Source organism: Heliconius melpomene, chromosome 5, assembly GCF_056956725.1.
Source record: "Heliconius melpomene rosina isolate 202511_hmr_F chromosome 5, ASM5695672v1, whole genome shotgun sequence".
Taxonomy (NCBI): domain Eukaryota; kingdom Metazoa; phylum Arthropoda; class Insecta; order Lepidoptera; family Nymphalidae; genus Heliconius; species Heliconius melpomene.
The window spans coordinates 4,509,146-4,533,368 of record NC_140393.1 but is presented as its reverse complement, the minus strand read 5'-3'; the positions used below and the strand labels follow the sequence as shown (position 1 = coordinate 4,533,368).

Sequence of the window (24,223 nt, the reverse complement as noted above, 5' to 3'; positions counted from 1 at the left end):
TTGAGTCGTTATCACAGGAATTAAGTTTAATTCTTTGTAAGTGTTTATTCCACATATCTCCATATTTAATATTTTGATCTTTTTAAGACGTTCTCTATATCTTTTATATCTTTCTTCATTTGACATAGGAGCCATGACGCTTACTGAAAACAAATAAATATTTATCAAAAAATTGTAATTATGAAATCACAATTAATTTTAGGAAGAATAAAAAAATGTTTTTAACTAAATCGTTTAAGCTATTTCTGAGATTAGCGTGCACAAACACATAGACAAACACGCAAACAAGGAAAAAACTTAAAAATAATTATTTTTGGTTACTTTACGTTATGAAAAGTCACTAATAGTTTTTTTCATATGCCAGCAATTTTTTTTTCTTATATACATATCTTCCATATACAAGCACCGGTTCGTTACAACTTTATTATAAACATATATAAGAAAACATTGGTAACGTAATTGTGAACTAGGCTTCATATTTTCTCAGTTTCGTTACGTAATGAAATATAACGAAATTGAGAATAAAGTCTGAGAAATTCTAACCTTTTTAAATATTTGCTCATAAGCCACGTGTTGCATGTGCAAGCACTGAAGTTCTTTTTTGAGATTTTGTAAAAAGAAGCAAATAACATAAACAAGAAAACGAAATTATAGAATACTTACCAAAATAAAAGCCGTTTATAACCCTGAGATGTAATTTCACGCATTTACTCTAAAACATTTGAACCCCTCAACTGCTGCGAGAACACTACTGGTTGTAGTTACGACAGCATTGACTTTTACTCAAAATAATTTTTTTTATTCAAAATAATTGCGCTCATAATTTAATTGTACGTTACTAGCCCTGAGTAACAAAAAGACAATATTTTGGGACAAATTTACTTAACTACTATATATTATTTATTAAGTAATGTATCAATAAAAGTACTTCTATTCAATATTATACATAAAGTAAAGTAATATAAACATATCTGAAATCAAAAAAAACCATAAACATTCGTAACAAATCAATTCTTAAAAAGTAAAGTGGTGAATGGGACACGAAAAATTGTATGGAAGCATTTTGAAAAGATTTTTGCAACTAACAAAAAATACTATTATTTGCCATAATACATTTAAAATATTACAAAAATCTTTAAGTTAATAAATAAATTTACCTTAAATGGCAATATATTTAAATTATCTTTAAAATTGTATTTTTAAAACGCATTCAAAGTAGCGGGACAAGAAAAGACACAAAAAGTACACTTTTTCTGATTATGACCCGCAAGCGTTTAGTTCCGCAATTAATCCATGTAATGTCTCAAGTGCTCATGGAAAGTGGAGGTTTTATGCCAGTAGATGTTTACTAAAAATAACATTCAACTATGTTTTAATACTACAGTTCGCTAAAACTAAAATCAATATATATTTTCTGAAAATAGAGCCAAGTTCGTATTAATACTAATTCCACAACATTTTCATAGAATTATTATCACTTAATGCGAACCAGACACGTTTCTAAAGTTTCGTATACGTAATGAAGCTTACATACGCTTACGACTATATCATTAATCATTAGGATATGCTACACTTACGACTTTGTTTCACAAAATTAGGTTACCGTGTTACCTTATTATTTTTGGACTTGTTTTTTTTTTTATTATTAAAATATAAATAATATTAAAACTATATATTTATTAATAATTCCTAATAATTTATTTTACTTCTGTAAATTTCCTTAATTTTCATCCTTATATTATAATTTTATTATATCTATAGCAAACTAGTATAAGTGGCCTTTTCTTCTGCATGAGAACCTTTCAACAAATATTTTCTTTCAATATATTCAAAATGTATTATCCTCTGTCGGTCCACAGAAGAAAATTAAATTATTTCCTATTATGTTTTTTTAAACTGTCACGGATATATATTTTTTTAGTTTATAAAGAAAGTTGCTGGCGATAGCCTGTTCCTAAAATTATATTGAGCGACCTTGAATAAAGAAGTATTTGCTCACAAAATATACATACCGAAACCCCAAAAAATATGAATATATTATAACAATCAGCTACTTTCTTGTTAAAAATGTACAGGTGTACCGTTATACGTAACAAAGAAAAATGGTAACAATTTGAATGAATGTATTATTAACCAAAAATTTAAAAAAAAAAATTTTTAAGAAATTATTTTAATTACACTATATTTTCACAATTATTCTCTTAAATAACTCATGTATTATGTAATTACTATATATGGTTCTCCCGGTCTGCTACGAAGTACATATTTCTTTAGTCAAGCCTGCGTTCTACGTTTTGTACAATAACTCTAAGCTTCACGCTGTATCCCGCACACAGCAGGGTAGGCCTAGTGTTAGGACACTCCGTTCCCCAATTTCCACAGAATTCTGGAGGTATGGAGTCATGGAATTCAACGCCACGTTATGCCTCAACACCAGAGAGAAATAATTAAAATATTCAATATTTCATTTCCTCGAATGGGGACAAAACCCACAATCCGTGGGTGCCTCATGCGCCACCACTAGCCTCAAATTTTAATCAAACTACGATATCATAAGACCACAAGCAGTATGTACAATGGAATTGTGAAAGCTTCCCCTAATTTTAGACTCAATATTGAAGTGAAATGAACTGTAAATCTCCACTAACTAGGAATTCTGTCGGTGCACTTCACGTTCTATGATTAAGCGGTGACGAGCGACGTGCATGTTCTACAGCTTTGACGCTTAATTTCCATATGGACCTGTACTCCTACTGGAATTTTCATATCATTTTCTTTGTACTTTATTTTGATAAAAATTACTAGGACTAGAATTACTATTATATTTTAGAACTATTATAAATTGTAATAACTTTACAGTGATCACTAAATTAAATATGAACTGATATTTAAAAGTTATAAAATTTATGGTTTTGAAGGGGTAGGCATTTTAAAATTAATTTCAAGCCGAGAGGATGAAAAGGTGTGCTTGAAATTGTGTAGGACGTTTTATTCCTTTTATAGATTGGCTGCAAACTTTCAATAAACACAAACAGTGATTTAGCTGTATAAGAAAGCTGATATTTAAATGTTTTTAAAAAAAATAAAATATGTTCACAAAATTATTGGTACTAATAAGACCAAATTGTAAAAAATAAAATAAATTGGAATATAAAATTTCTTATATGTTAAAATTTCATAAAGTTGTCGATCCCCACTCGAGGAAGTGAAATATTTATTTACGTTTATATTTCCATTTCTTCGCTCTGGTGTCGAGGCCGAACGTTGAGTTCTGTCACTCAACACGCCATGCCTCCAGAATTCGGCAGAAAGTGAGGAACAGAGTGTCTTAACACTAGAGGTTCCCTCTGCCTACCCTGCTCTGTGCGGGATACAGCGTGAAGCTGATAAAGTTGTTGTTAGTTGTTCTTGTAAGTACATGTAACATAAATGGACTATTTGCTAGAGCTTAACAAGCAAATATCAAGATGCTAATGAACATTACTCTCCTCAGGGAATACCAAATGCTATATTAAGCTTACCATATAGGTTTACATACGAATTTGTAGTTTATATGGGGAAATGTACTACGCTTGCCTAAACCAAAAATTGATTTAAAATTGAATTTTGTTTTAGAAAAGAGCATCTGACTGTTAGCAAGATGTTCATGAGTTCGATTCACAGTCATGGAATTTATTATTCTTAACCCGATCTAATAATATAATAATACAAAGTTAATTTAACATGCAATATTTTAAATTCCAGCGGAATCCAAATAACTATAAGCAATATAAATTACTTATTTCAACTTTATAAGCAAACACGAAGTTACTAACGAAGCTAACACTCCTCAGGGAATGCTAAAAGCTGTATTAAACTTGCCATGTAGAGGTCCGTCAAGGTGGAGGCGTCGACAGGTTGTGGATTCGATTCTCACTCAAGGAAATTAAATATTTAATATTTTCATTTATTCTCTCTGGCGTCGATGCAAAGCGCTGCCTTGAGTTACGCCACTTAACACTTCAATATACAATACCTCCAGAATTCAGCGGAAAAAGTCTAACAGAGTGTCTAGTCACTAAGTTCCCTCTGCCTACCCGATAGTGTAGCTTTTGGCACGACTTTCTGGCGCATTTGCAGAAACTAATTGTCTATTTCTCATTTTCTTCACTTCGTTTGATTTAGCATCCGATATCGACGTATGATCTGACTTCAAATTGAATATCGATGATATTCGCCATACCAAATAAGGTTTTTTCGTCTGTATGGAATATTTCAGTAGAATATAAGTAACAGAAAATCCTTCGTATGGAATGTTATATTTAAATCACTATTTGATTAAAAACATGGACTTCTACAACTTAGATATAGGTAAAGTTTAGTTAAAGGTATAGGTAAGGCTAGAAGTAAGTCTATTTCTATTAATTTTCGTAGGTAATATATTAGCAGTACAAAATCCATGAAATGTGAGAATTTAAATGTGTCAATATATTTATATATTTAAAGTCATCCATGCGCAGAGCAAATACTAAAACTTAACTATAAACCTATTAACGTTTCGCATGGGCAAATATGTATTAAACTTGCAGAATAACTGTAAGTTACAATATTAAAATGTTTTATTTTAACTTTGTTGACTCATTTTTAAAAAAAAAACAGTTTTTACAGTATACAATTAAATTATAGCTCTACTACATAATAATTAAAACAAAAGCGGTCTAACCGCGTAATTAACTTAAACATCAGATATAATTTAATAGCAAATTATTTTTATATTATTACTAGCGGCCCGCTCGCGGTTTCACCCGCGTGAAGTATGTTATTATTAATTTCTGTATCCATGGCTACGTCCTAGTGACGTCTATGCAAAATTTGAGACTCCTACCATTTGTTAGTAACGAAGTTTCATACAAACTTTCTACCCCAAAAACAACCCCTTACAAGTCGAATATTGCAAATTCCCGTCTTAGCGAGCACCTACGTCCTATAAGTAACTCCTATGCAAAATTTGAGATTCCTAGCACATGTAGTTTCTGAGATTTCGTGATGAGTGAGTGACCTTTCGATTTTATATATATAGATTATAGGAGACAAGCCTAATGTATATAACCGAAATGTATAATAAAAATTATATAGTATTTTTTTTAGTTTCCCTCTATATCCCACTTATAGCAGGCTAGGCATAGGGAACGAGGATTTCCTCGCGAACTATTTTTTCATTTAAAAATATTAAATAATTCATGGCTCCCACTTGGGGGACCAAGTGGGAGCCGAACTAGTAACCGTCGTTCTTACAATCAAGATTATGAAATCCTAAATAAAAGTTATAAAAAAATAGTTTGAAGTAGATACTTCAATAAAAAATATGCTAGAGGAATATAGCTTCCTCTCGTATATTACCAAGCTTCAGTGGAGGCAATTTAGGAGTACAGTGTCACACGTCAACACGACTCCTAGTGTTCGCTGCAACATGCCCAGAATTATGAATCTATAATTCAATGCATATTGAACAACAGAAGCTGTTCATACTTTATGAGTTTATATATGCACAGTGACATATTGAAGTTAATTATTATTCAGTTAATGGTAAATCTAAATTTAAATGTATTTTAAAAAAGTACCTTAAAAATGGCAGATGTGTTGAGTTGAAACATAAAAAAATTAAAAAGGATGTTAAAAATAAAAATATATATAAAGCAATTAATGATAATAGGGGTAGAAATAAGGGGATCCGATCGGCGTGGGGATTTTTGAGGGGGGCATGTCGAACAGAGGACGGAGTGATATGATAACGATGATGAATGGAAAACTTTCCATCCAAATATAATAGAGAACTTTATGGACAGCAAAGATAAAAAAAATTGAGAGCCATAAAAAGTAACTGTAAAAATAACCTTCATATATACATTTATTTTTTCAATGAAATACATTACAGCACTCGTCGGGCTCATTGAAGTGCGACTTATTTTGATTAAAAATCAAATATATTTGGTCAACTTTAGGGACGTGAATAAAATTCGAACGAAACTGGTTTTGAAATATTATTTTATTTTCACCTTTAGGCGATCACGTAGGTAAGGTTTGAATTATATATTTTAGCAAATTATTTGAACTTACTGTAATACCTAATATAAAAATGTTTCTTTTAAGGGTTCTGTCTCAAAATGAAAAACGTAATTATATAATTAAACAATAATTTTAATCTACAACTATTCTTATGTAAAATTTTCACTTAACGTTATTCCACTCTTATATTTTAAGTCCTTTGTTTTATCAAAAGCTGCCTGTAAGATTGTTTTGAAGCAATAAGACCGCCTTTGCATACATATTTTTATTTTTCTATTTTCTATGCTATTTACATTTTTTTTTAATTATTATTTTTATGCAATAATGTATAATCTAATTTATCTAATATAATAATTGTATCAATTTTTGTATCCTATAAAATAAACATTGTAAAGCAAAATAAACATTTTCAAGCGAAAGTTAATTAATCGAGCTCTCGTCAACAATCGACGATTACGATCGAAATTAATTGATTCAGTAACAGTATGTCACTATCGCATTACTTCGTGATTAAAGTTTTTGCTCGCCGGTTTTCATAAATATAATTGTAAATTACTTTTTTATTTTACTAAAATAATATTTTCATAAAATAGAGAACCCGAATTTAAATATAAAATATTATAATTTATTAAAAATACATTTGACATTTTTGAATAAAGGTGTTGAAATTTACAAACTGAATAGTTAATAAAACATTTTCTAATTTCTTCTAAATACAATTCTTATCTTTCTCATTAGAAATATTTACTAATTATGCTATTATATATTTCAAACGGTCGTTCATGAATTTGAGTTAAAAAGCTTTTACAGACGTCATTAAAAATGTATAGTAAAGTTAATAAATCGCTTCATAATAATTTATTCAAATATCAAAAGATCAGCTTCATCCTGTATTCCGCATGAAGCAAGGTAGGCAGAGAGACCTTAGTGTTAAAGCACTCCGCTCCTCATTTTACTTCAAACTTAGGGGGCATTGCGTTTTGGGTGGCGGCAATCAACGCCACCAGAGCAACGAACCACCGATCCACTGACGACCACCTAGAGTGGGAATCGAACCCACAACCAGTCGCGCTCACAGTCGCGCACGTGACATGTAAAATTATTGCTTATAAATGAGTGGGTGAGAGAATAAAATTATATATAGCACTTTATGACGTCGGTTCGTACATTTATCTATTGTTTATTTTATTTCAAATACTGACAAGAAATGTCATGTCAGTGTTTGAAACAGAATGCCATTTCCTGCTCGAATTCGAGATATTGCGTTTTGTATTGTGAAATTCGATGCCAGTTTTTGTTTTACCAGAGAAATTTATTTATATTTTTAGCTTCACGATTTATACCACGTGTAGACAGTGGGAACTCGGAAACCTAGTGTTCATATACTCTGTTCTTCGTTAAGACACTTTCATTTCCCATTTTCCTTAATTCTTGAAGCATTGTCTTAAGTGCCAAAAATCTATTTCTTTCATATATTTAGCAACCAATTTTCATTCGACCACGTCTACGGGATACTTTGTATGCTTTATATATGCTTTATAGTGTAAAGTTAAGGTCGTGAAGTTCTCCATACTCGTTCCTTCAATTCCTTAGAGACTACCACGTAGTCTATAACGTAAGGCATAGAGACAGAAATTCTTTTATAGAACTACTTGTACCTGAAGTTTAAATAAAAATTTAAGCTATTTATAATTAAAGTTCGTGAAACATCATTATTATTAAAAATGTGAATATACGTTTGTTTGTTACGCTTTCCCGCTAAAATTACTCAACCGATTATTATGAAACTTAGTACATATATTCTTAGAGGTATTAAAAAGGACATAGGATACTTTTTAATAAAAATATATATATTTAAAAAAAATCCTTTGGCTATAATAAAAAAAGCTTAAGCTTAAGCGGGCGAAGCCACGATTGAGTCTCTAGTTTTATTATAAGTTATTAATTACAAATATCTTCTATAATATTATGTTATTATAATATTAGGTTAAAATTATGTAAAGTTTTCTATATAATTTCATATACATAGATATATCGAATAATTAAGTCACGTTCATACTAATGAAACTGAGATAGTGTTGATTGCATGCTAGATGACATTGTTAATTTCGTTTTATAGCCATCAACCGGTTAGTTACTCTGTAGTTTAGTTCCAGCAGTCGGGATTTTAACATTTATTACTTACTCTGCCCTCCCTGGAGATTTGTGCTAAGATAAAGGCTTAATTACTAAATTTGTATTTAATAAATTCACTAAAACAATTATGACTGGAAATACAGGTAAAATTTGAAATCTATTCTAGATACATACTAGTGGCTGTAATGTTAAGATTTTTAGTTTCAAGAAAGAAATGCTACTAGAATCGTATAATTTCAGAGTAGCTAGGCAGTATAATCAGGGTCTACCTGATTATAAACTTGACTGATGTGGGTTCGATTTCCCCTTGAAGAAATGATCTGATCAACAGCTAATACCTCGAAATTCCCTCATTGTTCATAATGAAATATTGTTTTAACACTAGGTTCCTTCTGGATGAAACACGATGAGATAGCTCGACAAAAGAATAAGCGATCCAAAAGCTCATCTTAAATTTAGATTCTACCCACTTATTCAAATAAGAGATTGACTATGAATAAATAAAAATACATTTTTGTTTTCAATTTACTCAATATTATGAAAAAAGCAATTGAAAGTATTAAATATTTTATTTTTTGAGTGGGAAACGAACTCACAACCGTCGTATTTACAGTCGCCCTACGCCTATGAAATTCGAATAATATTAAAACAAAATAGAATTTCTTTTTATTTTTGATACGCTAGTAGCGTATTACTTTTTAGATTAAACATGAAAAGGTTAGCTTCAATTTCGTTTTGTATTAAATGCCTAATTTATTCCAATTTGGCCTGTAATAAAACCTTATTGTTTCAGTTCTATATTATAGAACCACATTATAATAATAGTTGTTTAGATTTACTTTGTTTTAGGTAGTATTTTATAACATATTTTATGATACTAAGCTTTTCTTTTTATCCAGCTTTACACTGTATCCCTCATATTGCAGGGTTGACAGGGGGAACTTAGTGTTAAAACACTCCGTTCTCCTCTTTTCACTGAGTTGAGTGGCATAATTCAACTTTTATGCTTTGATTTATTTTTATAAATATCCTAAGACGTATACATAATATCTAAGCAACTGCTTCTATTATTTATGGGCAGTATTATCTAGAGAAATCACTTATTATTAATATTTAATGATTATAAATTTGCCAGACAAAGCAGATTGCAAATTTTAAAATGTAATGTAAATTATCTATAATATTATATTATGTACCTATAAGAATTCCCCTTTCCATACATATAACTTGAAGGGAAGGCAGAGGGAACCTAGGGTAAGTCGTGCCTCAGGAGTACAAGTGTGTGACTGTAACCCTGACTATTTATTTCCTCGAGTAGGTTCGATCCCCACTCGAGGAAATAAAATATTTATTGGCTCTGGTCATTGGTGGCAAAGCGCGGCGTTAACAATAGGGTCCCTCTGCCTATCCTGCTGTGAGCCGGATACAGAGTGAAGCTGATAAATTAACTGTATTTAGAAGTTCCCTTACTTTACGATGGAACCTAATTGAGTAAACTAACAAAAACCAAAAATACAAGCTCCTATATTAAAAGTTACAGTTGTAATTCTAGTATAACTTAAAATAATATATATTATTCGCAAACTAAATTTATACACACTTTCATCTTTCTTATAGAGTGTTTTATTGAATTTAATTTTTTTGAATATTTTAAAACTATTTTATTACTTAGAATTTCTTTATTCGTGACCTTTACATTTAATTTCTTTAAAGCATTTTAATATTAATGGTAATACAACTAACGTAAGCCATAACTAAGAAATTTGCATAGGAATAATTCATGAGGTATTCATATTATTATTACTGCTTATATTCGCTGACGTAGGAATACTTCTTACTAATATTATAAATGGGAAAGTTTGTCAGGGTTACTCTTATACATAGAAACTACTGGATAGGCTACAATTTATGTAAATATACGATACGATTAAGCGGGCGAAGCCGCGTTTCCATTACTAGTATATATATAAGATTAAGGTCTAAACAATGGAATTTATATGGAAGTACTTACAGACGGGCAAAGAAAATAAGAATGGATTGTCATTGTGCCTACCGCTTGGGAAATAGCACAACAAACGTTTTTGTCCTAACGAAAATGCGGAAGTTAATTTATTTTTTATTTTCAGCCAACACTACCGATTTGGGTGTCCTGGACCCTTCGCTGTATAAGGCAGACTGCTTAGTTGAAGATCAGCTGTGGCCTGAGGGACATGTGGTATATTTTTTATATAAATTTAAACGAACATTTATTATTAATTTAGAATTAACTTATGTTTTAAAAAATTTAAGTATCATAAAGGTAAGAAGTATGTACAAATGTTATGTACATATGATGACAAGAAAGTTCCATTTCAAATTATAAATTATTTTATCATGGTAATTGGAGGCATTACGTGTTGAGTGGTAGAACTAAACGCCACCGCGCTTTTCCTCAACAACAGAACGAAGAAATAAGATGGAATCCTCGAGTGGGATCTAACCACACAACCAGTCGCGTCTATAGTCAAGTCATACACTTATGGCTCTGCGCCCTAACTAATCTTACATATGTTACGAGTATTATTGTACATAGTATATTCTACTAAATGTACATATAAATTACCTACAAGAATATTTAAATTATTATATTATTTTCCACGTATATATCAGTCATTATAATTAATTAGCTGAAAGAGACTGCTTAAATATCGTATATTTTAACGCCATTAAGCAAAATTTCCATGAATATTTATAACTACAATTCACCCCTATAGAATGTCAAGACTTCTTGTTTCTTATCAAATTATTATTGTTTTACTTAGAATAACTGTAATAATTAAAAGTATATTTTTCACTCCTGTTTCGATACTTTTCGTTCAAGATATTTTATGTGAATTCTAAATTCTAAGGAAGAAACTTATTTGTATGTAAAACATAATCATAAAAATTTAAGATATGAACCAGAGCTAAAATGGACTAAATTGTCGTGTTATTAGCCCTTGAGCAATATTTCTTTGAAATACGTAATTTTTTTATATGTTTTTGGAATACTATTATTATAATGGACTTAAAGAAAAATGTAGAATTAATTATGTAAAATATTTATAGATTCATTCTAAAAATTTTTAGTCTATAACAATTTTTGATTTATTCATTTCATTTATTATTTAAGTCTATTAAAAACTTCTTTATCATATCAATTTATGAATAAAGAACTTCAGATCAGAGGGTAGTTGGAGTTCAGTGGCATAAACACGCGACTGTAAACGTGACAGGCGGTGTATTCTATCGCGAATATTTAATATTTTAATTTCTTAGCTAAGGTGCGAGTAACGAGACAACGTGCGTTGTTGATTTCTGAGTTCACAACTCAAAATACAATGCCTCCAGAATTCGGCAGAGAGTGGAGAACGAAACCGTTTTAATGGCAACTGAGTGCATTAATGCTAGGTTCTCAGTTCAATGCATTTAGTATGTGTGGGATAGCGTGACGTTAAGAAAAAAAAACTACTTAAAAATAATAAAACGTGAGCCTCCGAAACGAATAAAATCAATGAAAAACTTGCATCTTAATTAAAACCGTCCTAGTGGCAGTGCCTGTCTGCATATGCAATGGTAGTAAGTTCGATTCCACAGAAGAGATGGTTTGCTCCAAATTATTCTCCATTTCTCTTGTGTTAAAATAAAGTGTAACGCTAAAAATGGAGAATATAGTGTGTTAACATCAATTTTTATTTATCTATCAAGCTTATATGGAAAAAGCGTAAAGATATACAAATAATAGTTATTTTTTAATACAATTGGTTACTTTCAAATATATTTTAAAAGATAAATATAAACTTTTATACTTATTTCCCTAGGGTCGGGTCTGGTTTACATTGAAGTACGAGTCGGGAACTGAAAGGTTGCAAGTGCATATAATAAAGGTGAAGCATTTGCCTTCACGCACGCCCGCCCAGGCCAATGCATGTGATCCATATATCAAGTAAGTAATGGAAATAGTAAAAAGAAAATGTTCTAGAAATAAAGTTACTTAATAAAGATGTATATTGAATTTACAATAAAAAATATATAACTACTGAAATGTCTAATATTATAATCCTAATTTTAGTTAGTTATTTAAGATAACTATTTGGATTGATAATTTTTTTTTAGCTTCACGGTGTATGCCGCACACTATAGGGTAGGCAGAGAGAATTAAGTGTTAAGACACTCCGTTCCCCATTTTCTGCCAAATTATGTAAGCACTCGAGTCACTGAAGTCATAAAGTACTTTAGTAACAAATTTTATCTATGTACCTACATAAAAGTTACAATAAAAATTATATACTGAAAATTTCTAATATTACAGACCTTACTCTAGTAAGTTATTTCAGATAACTATGGAAATTGATCAATAAAATATCTATATTATTATAAACATAGGTGTGTTAAATTACATGCCAAGTACGACAAAACTTCTATACAATTGTTATAATAAACAGCAAAAGTTTTACACCCACAAACAATTCTAATGCAGTTATTCTATTCAGAGTTAACAAATATGTATAGAAGAGTAAGTTCTAAAAATTTAAGCTATTTTTCAATTTAAAACACTACTTAAATCATTTCTCTACTTCATTTATATGTCAACACGTACTGGTGGGTGGAATTATTATTTAATTCGTGTACAGAAACGTGATGGTATTACGTAGGCAGGTGTGCAGTTTCGAATCCATTTTCTACAAATAGACTGAAGCGCTTTAATCAATTAAACTTCTGTAGTGGAATGCAAACAGTCGGTATTATATCAAAAATATATTTTAATATAAGTGAAGCCGGTCTTGCCGCAGTGGTAGCGTGTGTAAACGAGACACGTTGTGAATTCGATTCCCACTCGAGATAATACGGATATATAAAAAAAAAATTAAGGTAAAAATTTATTAGAAGAAGTATATTTTATAATAAAATCACGAAGAAATTAATAACTAAAACAAAAATGTACAAGAAATCAGAATAGAAGTTGTACATCATAGAAAAACACGTTAAGCATCTTCATCATAACGTCACTTGCAACACAAAGAACCTCAGAATGAAATAGCTGTAGCTATTTTAAGACATTCTCCTTCCTTAGTAATCCCTCAGGGCTCAAGTCCTCACAAGCTTTATGATCAAAACGAAGAAATTCAAATTTGAATAATAAAATAGGTTATAAAATATGCACTTGCAAAAGAACTATAAAATTGATGTCTCGTCTACGACTGTATAATTGTCAATATAAACTTGCAAGTTGACGTAATTAATTTTGCCAGTAAATAAATTTTTAAATGACCTTTGAGGTCTAAATAAAGGTCTTAAAAGGTTCTTTAAAAAATATAGCTAGATATATATTTACTTGTATTATAAAGTTAATAAAAGCAGTATAGTAGCACCGTTCAGTACACAAAGAACCTTGAAAATCAATTTTTCGGCTTTATTCGCTTTCCATAGGATATTATGTTTTATCGGCGTCTGTTCCAGGTCTTTGCAATTGACCTTTGAATTTGTTTAACAGAATCCAGCTGATGCCAGATGAAAGGCGAGTCCTGCAAACCAAACAAAAGAAGAAAACGTGCAACCCTTTCTACGACGAGACTTTTGTTTACCAAGTGAGTGTTCATAAACTACGTAATTACGTTTAATAATTAAATGTGCAAATATTTATTTATTTACTTTTTTTCCATAAATTCTTCTTAGCATTTTGTATGTTGAAATTCTACATTTTAGTTCGTTTGTACGAAATGTCAATATTAATATTGAGCTTTCTTTTTTCTATAGTTTTCAGACATTATTAGCTTAACTTTCTCTTTGATAAAAATAATAATTGCAAATAAATATGTGCAAATATTTTTTGATTTACTTTATATTTCAATACAAAAAAATTATAAAAAAAGATTTGCTTGTTTCCAACAACCATTTTATAAAACAATCATAAATATTAATTTAAAATATATATTATGTCATGACTATTTCTTCAATATAGGGATGTAAACAGTAAGGTGTCAAGGCACTCCCTTCTTCACTTTCCGCCCGAAATTGAAATATACTCGTAGTGTGCGAAGTGGTGGAGTTATTTTTTTATTAATAAACTATTAAAGAAAGATTCTAAGAACCCCTTTCATTCAATTTGTTTTTATTAAATCAATAAATTTAAAGTTTTTCTTTTATGCAAATCTTTTTAAGGCAATCTAAAGGCAGTGTACGGTAGGCGTTAAATTGAACATTGAATAAAACTATTAACGTGATCGGTAAAACTTTTTTAATTAAAATTGATATACAATAGCTTCACAGTTTGATCCACTTATGAAGTGTTCTGAAATAAACTTTTAAATTGAAATTTTAATATAACTTTTTACGAAATTTTAAAATATTTTAATTAAATATTCTTAAATAGTAAATAAAGTTCACATTTATAACTAATAATAAACAAAGTAAAAATTAGTTAATCACTTTCCAAGCTTTCGAAAGACAACGAGAACTTTTAAATGAGAATATTTGCAATCCAAAATAGCTATGTCATAAAATCACAATTTTATCACCTTTACTAAAGAATTTTAATATTCTAAACCCGTTCCTAACGATGCGTGACTCTGGAAAATCCTGCAATAACTTTCAAAGAAAACTGAAGCTACTTTAGCCCTATTTTCAAAATGTTTGCTGTTTCACAAGTAATTTTCAACCCAAGCATTCTAATTAAATTATTATTTCCATCAAGTTTCTTGTTGATTTAAGGCTACGAAATATAACATAATGAGAATGAAAAACACTGTTTGAGCTTTATGTTATTTTTAGCTTCACTTCACTTCATAGCAAGCTGAGGGAACCTTGGAACCTAATGTTAGGACAGACCATTATCATTAAGATTTGACTTTCGTTCCTCAGTTACAACCGAATCGAGACATTCAAAAGAGCAAAAAGAATGAAAATATTAAATACTAGCGGACCTGTGCGGCTACGCCCGCTTGAAATATGTAAATGTTAATTTAAGTGATGATGACGATGATGCGACGAATAAAGTTAATAAACATAAGTTTGCGGACATATACCTACACTTATTCATTATGAATGAACTGAAATAAAATGAATGAAATGAACTAATAAATATCTTAGGTATATTTTTTTAGTTATCGTAGTTTTTTTAAAATTTGTTTTGCAAGATTGTCAGAAGACAAACACACGAATCCTTACAAAAACTACTCAAATCCTTGTAAGTGTGCCTATAAACTTTAAAGAGTTCCCTCAATTTCTTCTGAATGCCATCATCAGATCGCAGCATGGTCAAACAAACAATCCCTGTCAAACAAAAAAATAATTATCCAAATCGGTTCAGGCGTCTTCGAATAATCGCTGAATTTATATGAAAAAAATTTTTTAAAATCGGTTAAAAGTTTTCTAACAATTCAATCTAGCACCATATCTATCCAAACGTGTCAATTTACCAAATTCCACTATATTTTATATGAAAAACCGCTTTTATTTTGCATTACAAGGATAAATCCTGAATCGCGCTAACGAAGTTTTCTGAACAGCTAGATATAAATACGTTGGCCGGAGTTGCGCAGTCGGGAGGGCCGTCTCTACAGGGTGAGCCGGCGCGCGGCTGAGCCGGTCTACATCGGCCGCCCGTTCAGATGACTGTTCTAAACTGATGATCAGTAAATAACAATGTAACTAAGCAAGTACTAGTAAGAGTAACCAAGATCACAATACACAAGCGGGTTTAAGGTCTAACAATTGCCTTACAACCATCCCCCACTACTGTAGATAATTTGCCCTCCTTTTTTTGTTTGAAAGTGGTAAAATATTTGTTAATTTGTATAGATAGTTGTTATGGTAGATAAAGCATATTTTAAAAATATTTGGTTATTAGAAATTTAAAATTACAGATATATTAAATTCGTTTTGGTGTCGAGGCAAATGCCATACTTTCTGTTTAGTTCCTCTACTCAACACGCAATACCTCCAGAATTTAGCAGAAAATGGGGAACGGAATGTCTTAAAACTAAGTTCCGCCTGCCTAGGTACCCTTCTGTAGTTCTCTGTGAGTATGTGCTTTAATCTTGTATCAGAGCGAGGAAATGAAAATATTAATGAATAATAACTTATTTCCAGGAGTGAGAATCGAACCCAAGGTGGTGGCGTTTTTGGTCACACGTTTATGCTTCTACACCATGACGACCTCATTAATTTTATCTTTACTAATATAAATACAATAACGTATTCAATAAAATACATTTATTAAAAGGGCATTTAGTGATGAGAAATTTAGAATTAAGTAAATTGTCATATATAAATACCGAGAACAATTGAAGTAGGTATTATTCATATTACCCCTCGATGTTAAGTAGTACAAGCATTTTGAATTTATTTTCAAAATCTAAAACTTGTTTATTTACTTTTAAATAGTTTTGTGTCGGACTGGACCGGATTGGCGGTTGTAGGTTCAAATTCATTTACATTCGTAGTATATATGAGAATAAAATATAATATACCTACGAGTATATATCATCCCAGTCTAACATTTCTTTATTTAATTTCTAATTGTAATGAGATACCTCATTGAAGCTGATTGACAGTTGTAGGTTCGAGTCCATTGTCATTGATAAATATCGGTATCTTATAAATTATATATTTAAAAGAACAGAGAGTAGAGAATATTTATTAACGCCATCTATCGGCCTGTGCTGGAAAATATTAGAATAACAAATATTTGTAATATTAACATGGAGACTTACAATTAAGCACAGATATTTGTTTTTCACAGTTATTTCTATTATAATAATTACTGAATTGCCGATAATATAAAAAACAATATGAATTATTAACAAAATCATTCTAAACGTTGTAACATAGTTCGTGTATTGCATTTAACATTATTGTTATAGATGAGGGTAGTTTAATATTATAACATAGCTACATCGCGCTATTAGAATTTCTTGTGTTTCTAACTATATATAGAATATTAGAAAATAGTACATCGGGTGTCCAGTTCTTCTCGGTAAGGCGCTCAGGCGTCATGAGATGAAAATATTAATGACTTTAGACCAAACAAACGCCATGTTCAAGCAAAATTGTCAAAATTTATACATTAAAGAGAGAGATTTGAGACTGCAATAGCAGATGTAACAGGGGCTCAGGGAGAGGTTAGCGCCGGACTGTCTCCCTAGGTCCTGGGTCAGAGTTCAGTTTACTGTTCTCACCTCCACCGCAGAAGAACGCCTTTGACACCCTTTTTTGTGGAATATTTGAAATTTTACTTTTCTTGTGTTTTCTTCTCGTTATCTATGTTTTAGGGGAATTATTTAGAAAATCCACAATTGTTTAAATTTTATATAATCGAAATTTCCTTTAATTGTTTTTTTTTTGTTTATATTATTCTTATAGCTCCAATAAAATATTTCAAAATGCATATAAATCTTCGCAATGTTTATGGGCTTAAATCTGCTAATATGAACAATTTTTTTTTTACCTAAATACTTTAACTTCAATATACCCAAAATTAAATAATAAAATATTTTGATAATTTAGGTATATTAGGTATTAATAATAATAAAATAATTTGAAAAACTTTATTAAACTACTTACCCCTTACGTGAATATACTAGCGGGCGCCTGCGACTATGCTCGCTTGAAATATGCAAATGTTTATTTATGTGTATTTAAGAAAAAACCGACCAAGTGCAAGTCATACTAGCTCACAGAGGGTTATATACCAATTTCAGGATTATACTTGGGAAACATCCGAGGTTTAGATGAGGCGGCGAATAAAGTTAACAAACAAAAAGTTTTCGGGCATATACGATACAATAATATTTAAATATATTTATTTATTATAATCAACACGTATAATCAACGAGAATGGAACTGTACCTAAATAAATAAAATCTATCTCTCTATCTAAGGGTGCAAATAAGCAGGCGAAGCAGCGCGCGTCCGCTAGTATCTAATAAAAAGCCAAATGCTAAAAGATATTTTATATTGGCAAACCAACATGGAAGGCTTAGCTTAATTAAAGAGAAATTCAAATTGTGCGCAAATACTAAATTTTATGCAAATAAATTAATAAAAATAAAATTTAAATTGAAATTTACTACATCATTTTTTTATTTTTTTCTTAATTAATGGTTTCATGATTAATTGAAAAATGGTAACAGTACGCGAAAATTGAAAACATTTACTTCAAGAGTCGTTGTTGATGTTAGTGTTGAACTCTTTTTCTTTTGAAAAATTAGTTTAGTCTTTTTACGTCCTTTTGAACAACTTTTCTTTTATCTATTACATTAATATTATTTTCTAAATATACTGAAATTTGATGAATATCTTAAAAATGGACCAATGAATGAATAAAGCCTATTTTAGTAATGGTATTAACATTTTTTAACAGATCCCACCAGGAAAGTTGGAGCATCTCACTTTGAAGCTATCTGTCCTCGACACTGGCAGGGTCGGCAAGAACAAACAGCTCATCGGCCACATTATTCTGCCGCTCAGCGAGTTGGAAGGAGTGGCCCCCGATGAAGAACCACAGCTTTACAAATTGGATATTGAAAAGGTAAACTTATACCTTATATAACTAATATTTTTTTTAATATTATTAAATGATAAAAAATTAAGATTATATTTTTTTTGGTTTTAAAAAACGAACGAAATCTAATAATATTTATCTATTTCTATATTTCCAAAAATTACCAGGTGAAATAAATATTAAAGTAAATATCGGATCTAAAACCATATATCTCTTTATATTTTAATTATATTAATAATAAATACAATTTCAATAACATAAAATTATTTATTTTATTTACATTGTTACAACTTAAATTACTTAGAATGACATCATAAGAAAATCACGACCCACTTCTCTTCTCTTTATCGTTATTTAACATTCTACGAGTTGCAAATTTATTAGTCTTCACAGTATTTAATTAATCACTTTCTTTAATGTTTCGTACCCCCCATCAAACTTTACAATGCCAATAAAACCTCATGACTCCTGTAAGTACTCGTTTAAATATTGGCCACAAACAGGATTATAGGCAATTGTCCTTGTTTTTTGTATGAAGGACTTGGAACGAAAATTTTTCGATGCGTGAAACAAATATTTGATTTGTCTTGAGTTTTCGTACCACGGCCACTGACCTTACAGTTCTCGGGGGATGTTTACCCAAATGTTGAGAACCGTCCCTTATTTATATTTGAATGCTTGCTATTTATCAGCAAATACAGTTGTAATAAATTGATATAAATTACTTAGGATTGTTCCAAAGCTTAACTTTTTATGGTATATTTGTTTTGTTATTTACTTGAATTTTCGCAATTTTTTGTCTTGTTTGAGATCAGTCTTGGGCGCAGAGGCGCAATTGTGGGTTTGACCCATGTGGAATCTGGTGTGTGGGACAGGTTGTGAGTTCGATTCTCACTCGAGGAAATGAACTATTTAAATTAGGAATTATTATTTTCATTTTTTTGCTCTGGTGTCAAAACAAAACGCGTCGTTAAGTTCTACTACTCAACACGCAATCCCTCCAAAATTTGGCCTAGACTGTCTTAACATTGGGCTTTCCTTCTACATGCGGGATATAGTTTGAAAATATTGCATTATTTACGAAAGGCAAAACGAATCTTGTAATGAATCACTTTCTTTTAACATATTTTTCTTTCTTTTTATTTTTTTCTTATAAAAGATTGAAATATGAATTAATTATTATCTATTATTATCTATTACTATTAACTATTTTCTTCTATATCTTCTAAAAAAACGCTATAATTTACCATATATACTAACTTAACTTAATTATTTCTGACAGGAAGTACAGGACCCGACATCAGATTTGGGTGAAATTCAGGTTTCGCTGCTATATAATGAAAATTTGCATCGACTTACTGTGACAGTGATTGAAGCGCGAGGATTAAAGGTATTATATTTCTCTGGCTATTATTTTGTAAATGTTTGAAAAAAAAAATTTTTTTTTGCAAATTACTGTCTAATGCTTAAACTAAAAAGTTATAAATTGCTTATTTATGTTTACCAAAATTCATTATTATTATTTTACTAATATATATTATAACACATATATTTTTCAAATAAAGTGAAAATTGTTAAAGAACACCGTATATTATACTAATAAACTATTAAACATAATGTTAAGAAACTTTTATAAGTGTAAGTGATTTTAATGTTAAACTACGTTTACGTAAATTTATATAAATATAAATACATTTATATAGATTTATTAAATAACATTATTCCATTAAATATTAATATTAATATGTTCCAATAAGTTTTATGGACAATTTGCCAACGTAATTACATGATAATGTCACCATAATTTAAACAAGATCGTCTATCAAACGATTTATAAGCCATATGAGCCATATTTACTGTAATATTTTATTGGAAATTCGCTCTACATAAAATCCTGATAATTGCTTTCACTGGATTCCATAAGACTACCCCCTGTATATTAAAATCATAGCTATATTAAATACCTCGGAAATGATGATCAGAAATAGCGGCAGTCCAACAAAAAACCATAAAAAAATCCATTATATAAATCAAATTTCCTTAGCTGGATCCATCATCAGCACGACGGGAAGTGATAGCCCGCGTCACCCAGGAGCGCGCTTGCCGTGGGGTGCGCGCGCGTCGCACCGCCGCCGTCGACGTGACAGAAGAAGGGTCTGCCCTGGTCTCCGAATGCTTCCACTTCAGACTGCGAGCTGATGAGTTGCATACGACCAGCGTCACCGTGCAAGTATTGCAGCCACACTCCGTGTATGCCAAAGGTATTGTGGATGTTTTTTTTTTTAGAGCTATAAATTTAAAAATAATTAAAACATAAAACTGTAAATAAGGTAGTATTCTATAATGATAGAATTTCTATGTAAAATTTAAAAAAGCCAAAATTATCTTAATAATTTCGTTAAGAACTATAACAAATACCAAACATAAAATCTAAGAAAACCTATATACCTACAAATAATTTTATTAGAAATTTCATGATATTATGTTTGATATACATAATTATGTTAGTATCAATAAAGATGAAAAGAAGCGACGAATCTGAAATCTGAAATGAAATTGAATTATTTCAATCGGCTTTGACACTCGTTTTTTTTGATGTCGCCGATAAAAAACCTTTCATTGATATATGTGTATTTTCAATGTTCCCAAGATAAATATCTACACGTGTATCTGGTGAAACGATTATTTGAAGAGTACAGAAGTTATACGACATGTCTAACAAGATATTTTCATCCTATATATGTTACTAGCGGACGCCTCTTATTTGCACCCTTAGGGATGAATTCTAATAAAACATGAAATATGTGTTCAATGAAATATTTTAGTAATCTGAATTTCAAATTTAATAAAAATCGGTGCCCATTTAAAAGTTTTTCTATACAAACCTTCAACCCCTATTTCATCCCTTTAAAGTGAACATTTTTCAAAATCCCTTCTTAGTGGATGTCCAGATTACGAAAATAAACATCTGTCCAAATTTCACGTTTCTGCGTACACCGGTTACGGCTGTGCGTGCGTCTTACCTCAGTCAGTGAGGACAAGTCCTTTTATATATATAGATAGTCTATATTAAAATAAAATAAAAATAACATACTAGATTATAATAAACATCATCTAACATAATCTCACATAATATTATCTGTATAGAACATTCTATTAACTCAAAATATCAGTTTACAATTAATTTAATGTAAACATGTGAAATTTGAATACAATCAATATCAATGTATATTCAATATAAATGACAATAATAATACTGTCAACACGTTTATATCAGAATATTGAATCAAATTTGGTGCTGAAACTGTGTTAGTTAAACAATCAATTGTTCTAGATACGAAAATTGTGCCAAACTGTTATTTCAAGAGTATTGACACTATCTTCCTGTTTTTGACGTTTGTTTCTGATATCTTTGTATTGAATACGTCATTTGGAATATATTAATGGCGTTTGAATAGTTTCTAATAGTATGCCAATAATGATTTTGATTATTTTTCACTTTAAAATCTAATAAAATAAATTAGCTTCACGCTATATCCTGCACACAGCAGGGTAGGCATAGGGAACCTATTTTCCGCCGAATGTTTCGAGGTATTTTTTGGTACCAGGAGGGAAAAAATTTAAAATATTAATAAGCGAAATAGAAGCATTCCTTTAAATGGAATCGAACCCGCAACCGTTGCGTTACATTAACATATTTGTGTCCCTGGGTCGCGACGGCCTCTATTTTGAACGAGTAATTTCTTTCTTTAAGGCTAAAGTGGATAATACTTTACTCAAATATCATCTTTTGTTACATCTTCCTCTTGTCTTTATACGTTATGAGAACAATATTGAGATGTCGATTTTTTCTTCGCTTTATTCAATCTTCACCGTCAAGAATAGCAAATTAGTATACAATATAACGCTTCGAAGATACATTATTCATATAAGAATATATTTCCAGAGTTTATTTTTTTTATTTAAATAGCTTATATTTAGAGTATAAAATATAAAAAAAAATTAATTCACTCATAAAAAGTGTAGAACGATATATTTTGACACTAAACTCTCTAAGGTTATTGTATTTCATTAAATACGAACAAAAATATATCTAAGCCATATTTAAATACCCATTATTTTCAGTGCTGACAAGAAATAAATAATATTGTAAGTATATTATAATAAATGAATACAAAAAAATATTTGTTACTTTTATAACTATTATAAAATATGGTTTTTAACCTACTGATAAGGGACCGCGCAAGCTTCAAGAAGATTAACAATCCAAGTTAATACATAAGGTGGAAAAGTTTATGAGACGTATCTCTTTCTTCTAGTACAGTTTTCTCAAGTAAAGATTCTAGATATTTAATTCTTATAATGAGATTTTCTCATATTCAACGATTTCTAAATGAAAAATATTTTTAATATAATAATGAAAAACCTTTATAAATAAATTATTTATTCAAAAGGTGTGTCAAAAGGCACGCAGTTAAAAATTTTTTTCTTTCTATCGCCTCGACACCAGAGCGAAGAAATGAAAATATTGAACATTGCATTTCATCGATTGGGAATGGAACCTACAACCTGTTCCGTTGACTGTCACATACTTGTACCTCTGCATCACAACTAGCCTCAACTTTTACTTTAACGTTTATACAATAAGGAAATTTAATCGTCCATATAAAAAAAATGGTACAACTATGCTTCTGACATTTCATTTTTAACACGTGTCTCACGTACCACGATGAATAACTCACTCACTTCGCTAACTCGAGTAGGTCCCATGTGGGCACGCAATGGCTTTTAACCTTCTTGTCCTCTCCGGAAGTGCGTCTATAAATAAATAACATGGTCTAAGAAATTGTCAGTGCTTGCCGCTAGAAGCAGGAAGCGTATTCATTTGTTATGCTTGGACCAGCTTCTATTATACATAATATATATGAAAGGTTATATTTATAAGATTTTATCTATACTAATATAATAAAGCGGAAGAGTTTGTTTGTTTGTTTGAACGCTAAGATCTCTGGATCTACTGGATCGATTTACTTTGTTTTTGTTTTGTATGAAAGCTGCATTCTTCAGAAGTGCTATAGGCTATATAATATTACATTACACATATGTACTAATAAATTAAAATACTTTCTAATTTGACATGCAATTTATTCTGCCATGTTAATAACAACCGTTGTCGCTACGTTACTGCGTCATTTTGATATTCATCCTTATGAAAATAAATGTAATAGTCACTTTTAGCATTTCATCTAGATTGAAATTATATTTCTATAGAAATTATATGCTTATATTTCAAGCAGGCGTAGCCGCGTCCGGGTCCGCTAGTATTTTATAATACTCAACACGCAAAGCCTCCAGAATTCGGCAGAAAGTGGGGAACGGAGTGTCTTGACACTAAGTTCCCTCTGCCTGACCTGCTGTGTTCGGGATACAGCATGAAGCTGATTTAATTTTGATTTTTAATATTACATAATATATAATTGGTCTACTAAACTAATGATAAAGTCTGTAAATATGTTCTTG

General features: G+C 30.3%; 1 protein-coding gene across 2 annotated transcripts in view; it reads left to right on the top strand.

The window, feature by feature from the left end:
* The window catches only part of LOC146538946 (synaptotagmin-15-like), a 48,977-nt gene that overhangs the window by 21,076 nt on the left and 3,678 nt on the right, over window positions 1-24,223 (top strand). For both annotated transcript variants that reach the window (XM_085185654.1, XM_085185655.1), the window contains exons 6-11: window positions 10,308-10,396; window positions 12,021-12,145; window positions 13,694-13,787; window positions 18,563-18,730; window positions 19,986-20,093; window positions 20,748-20,964. In XM_085185654.1, the coding sequence (XP_085041780.1) occupies window positions 10,308-10,396; window positions 12,021-12,145; window positions 13,694-13,787; window positions 18,563-18,730; window positions 19,986-20,093; window positions 20,748-20,964 (801 nt within the window). The remainder of the gene's footprint in view (window positions 1-10,307; window positions 10,397-12,020; window positions 12,146-13,693; window positions 13,788-18,562; window positions 18,731-19,985; window positions 20,094-20,747; window positions 20,965-24,223) is intronic.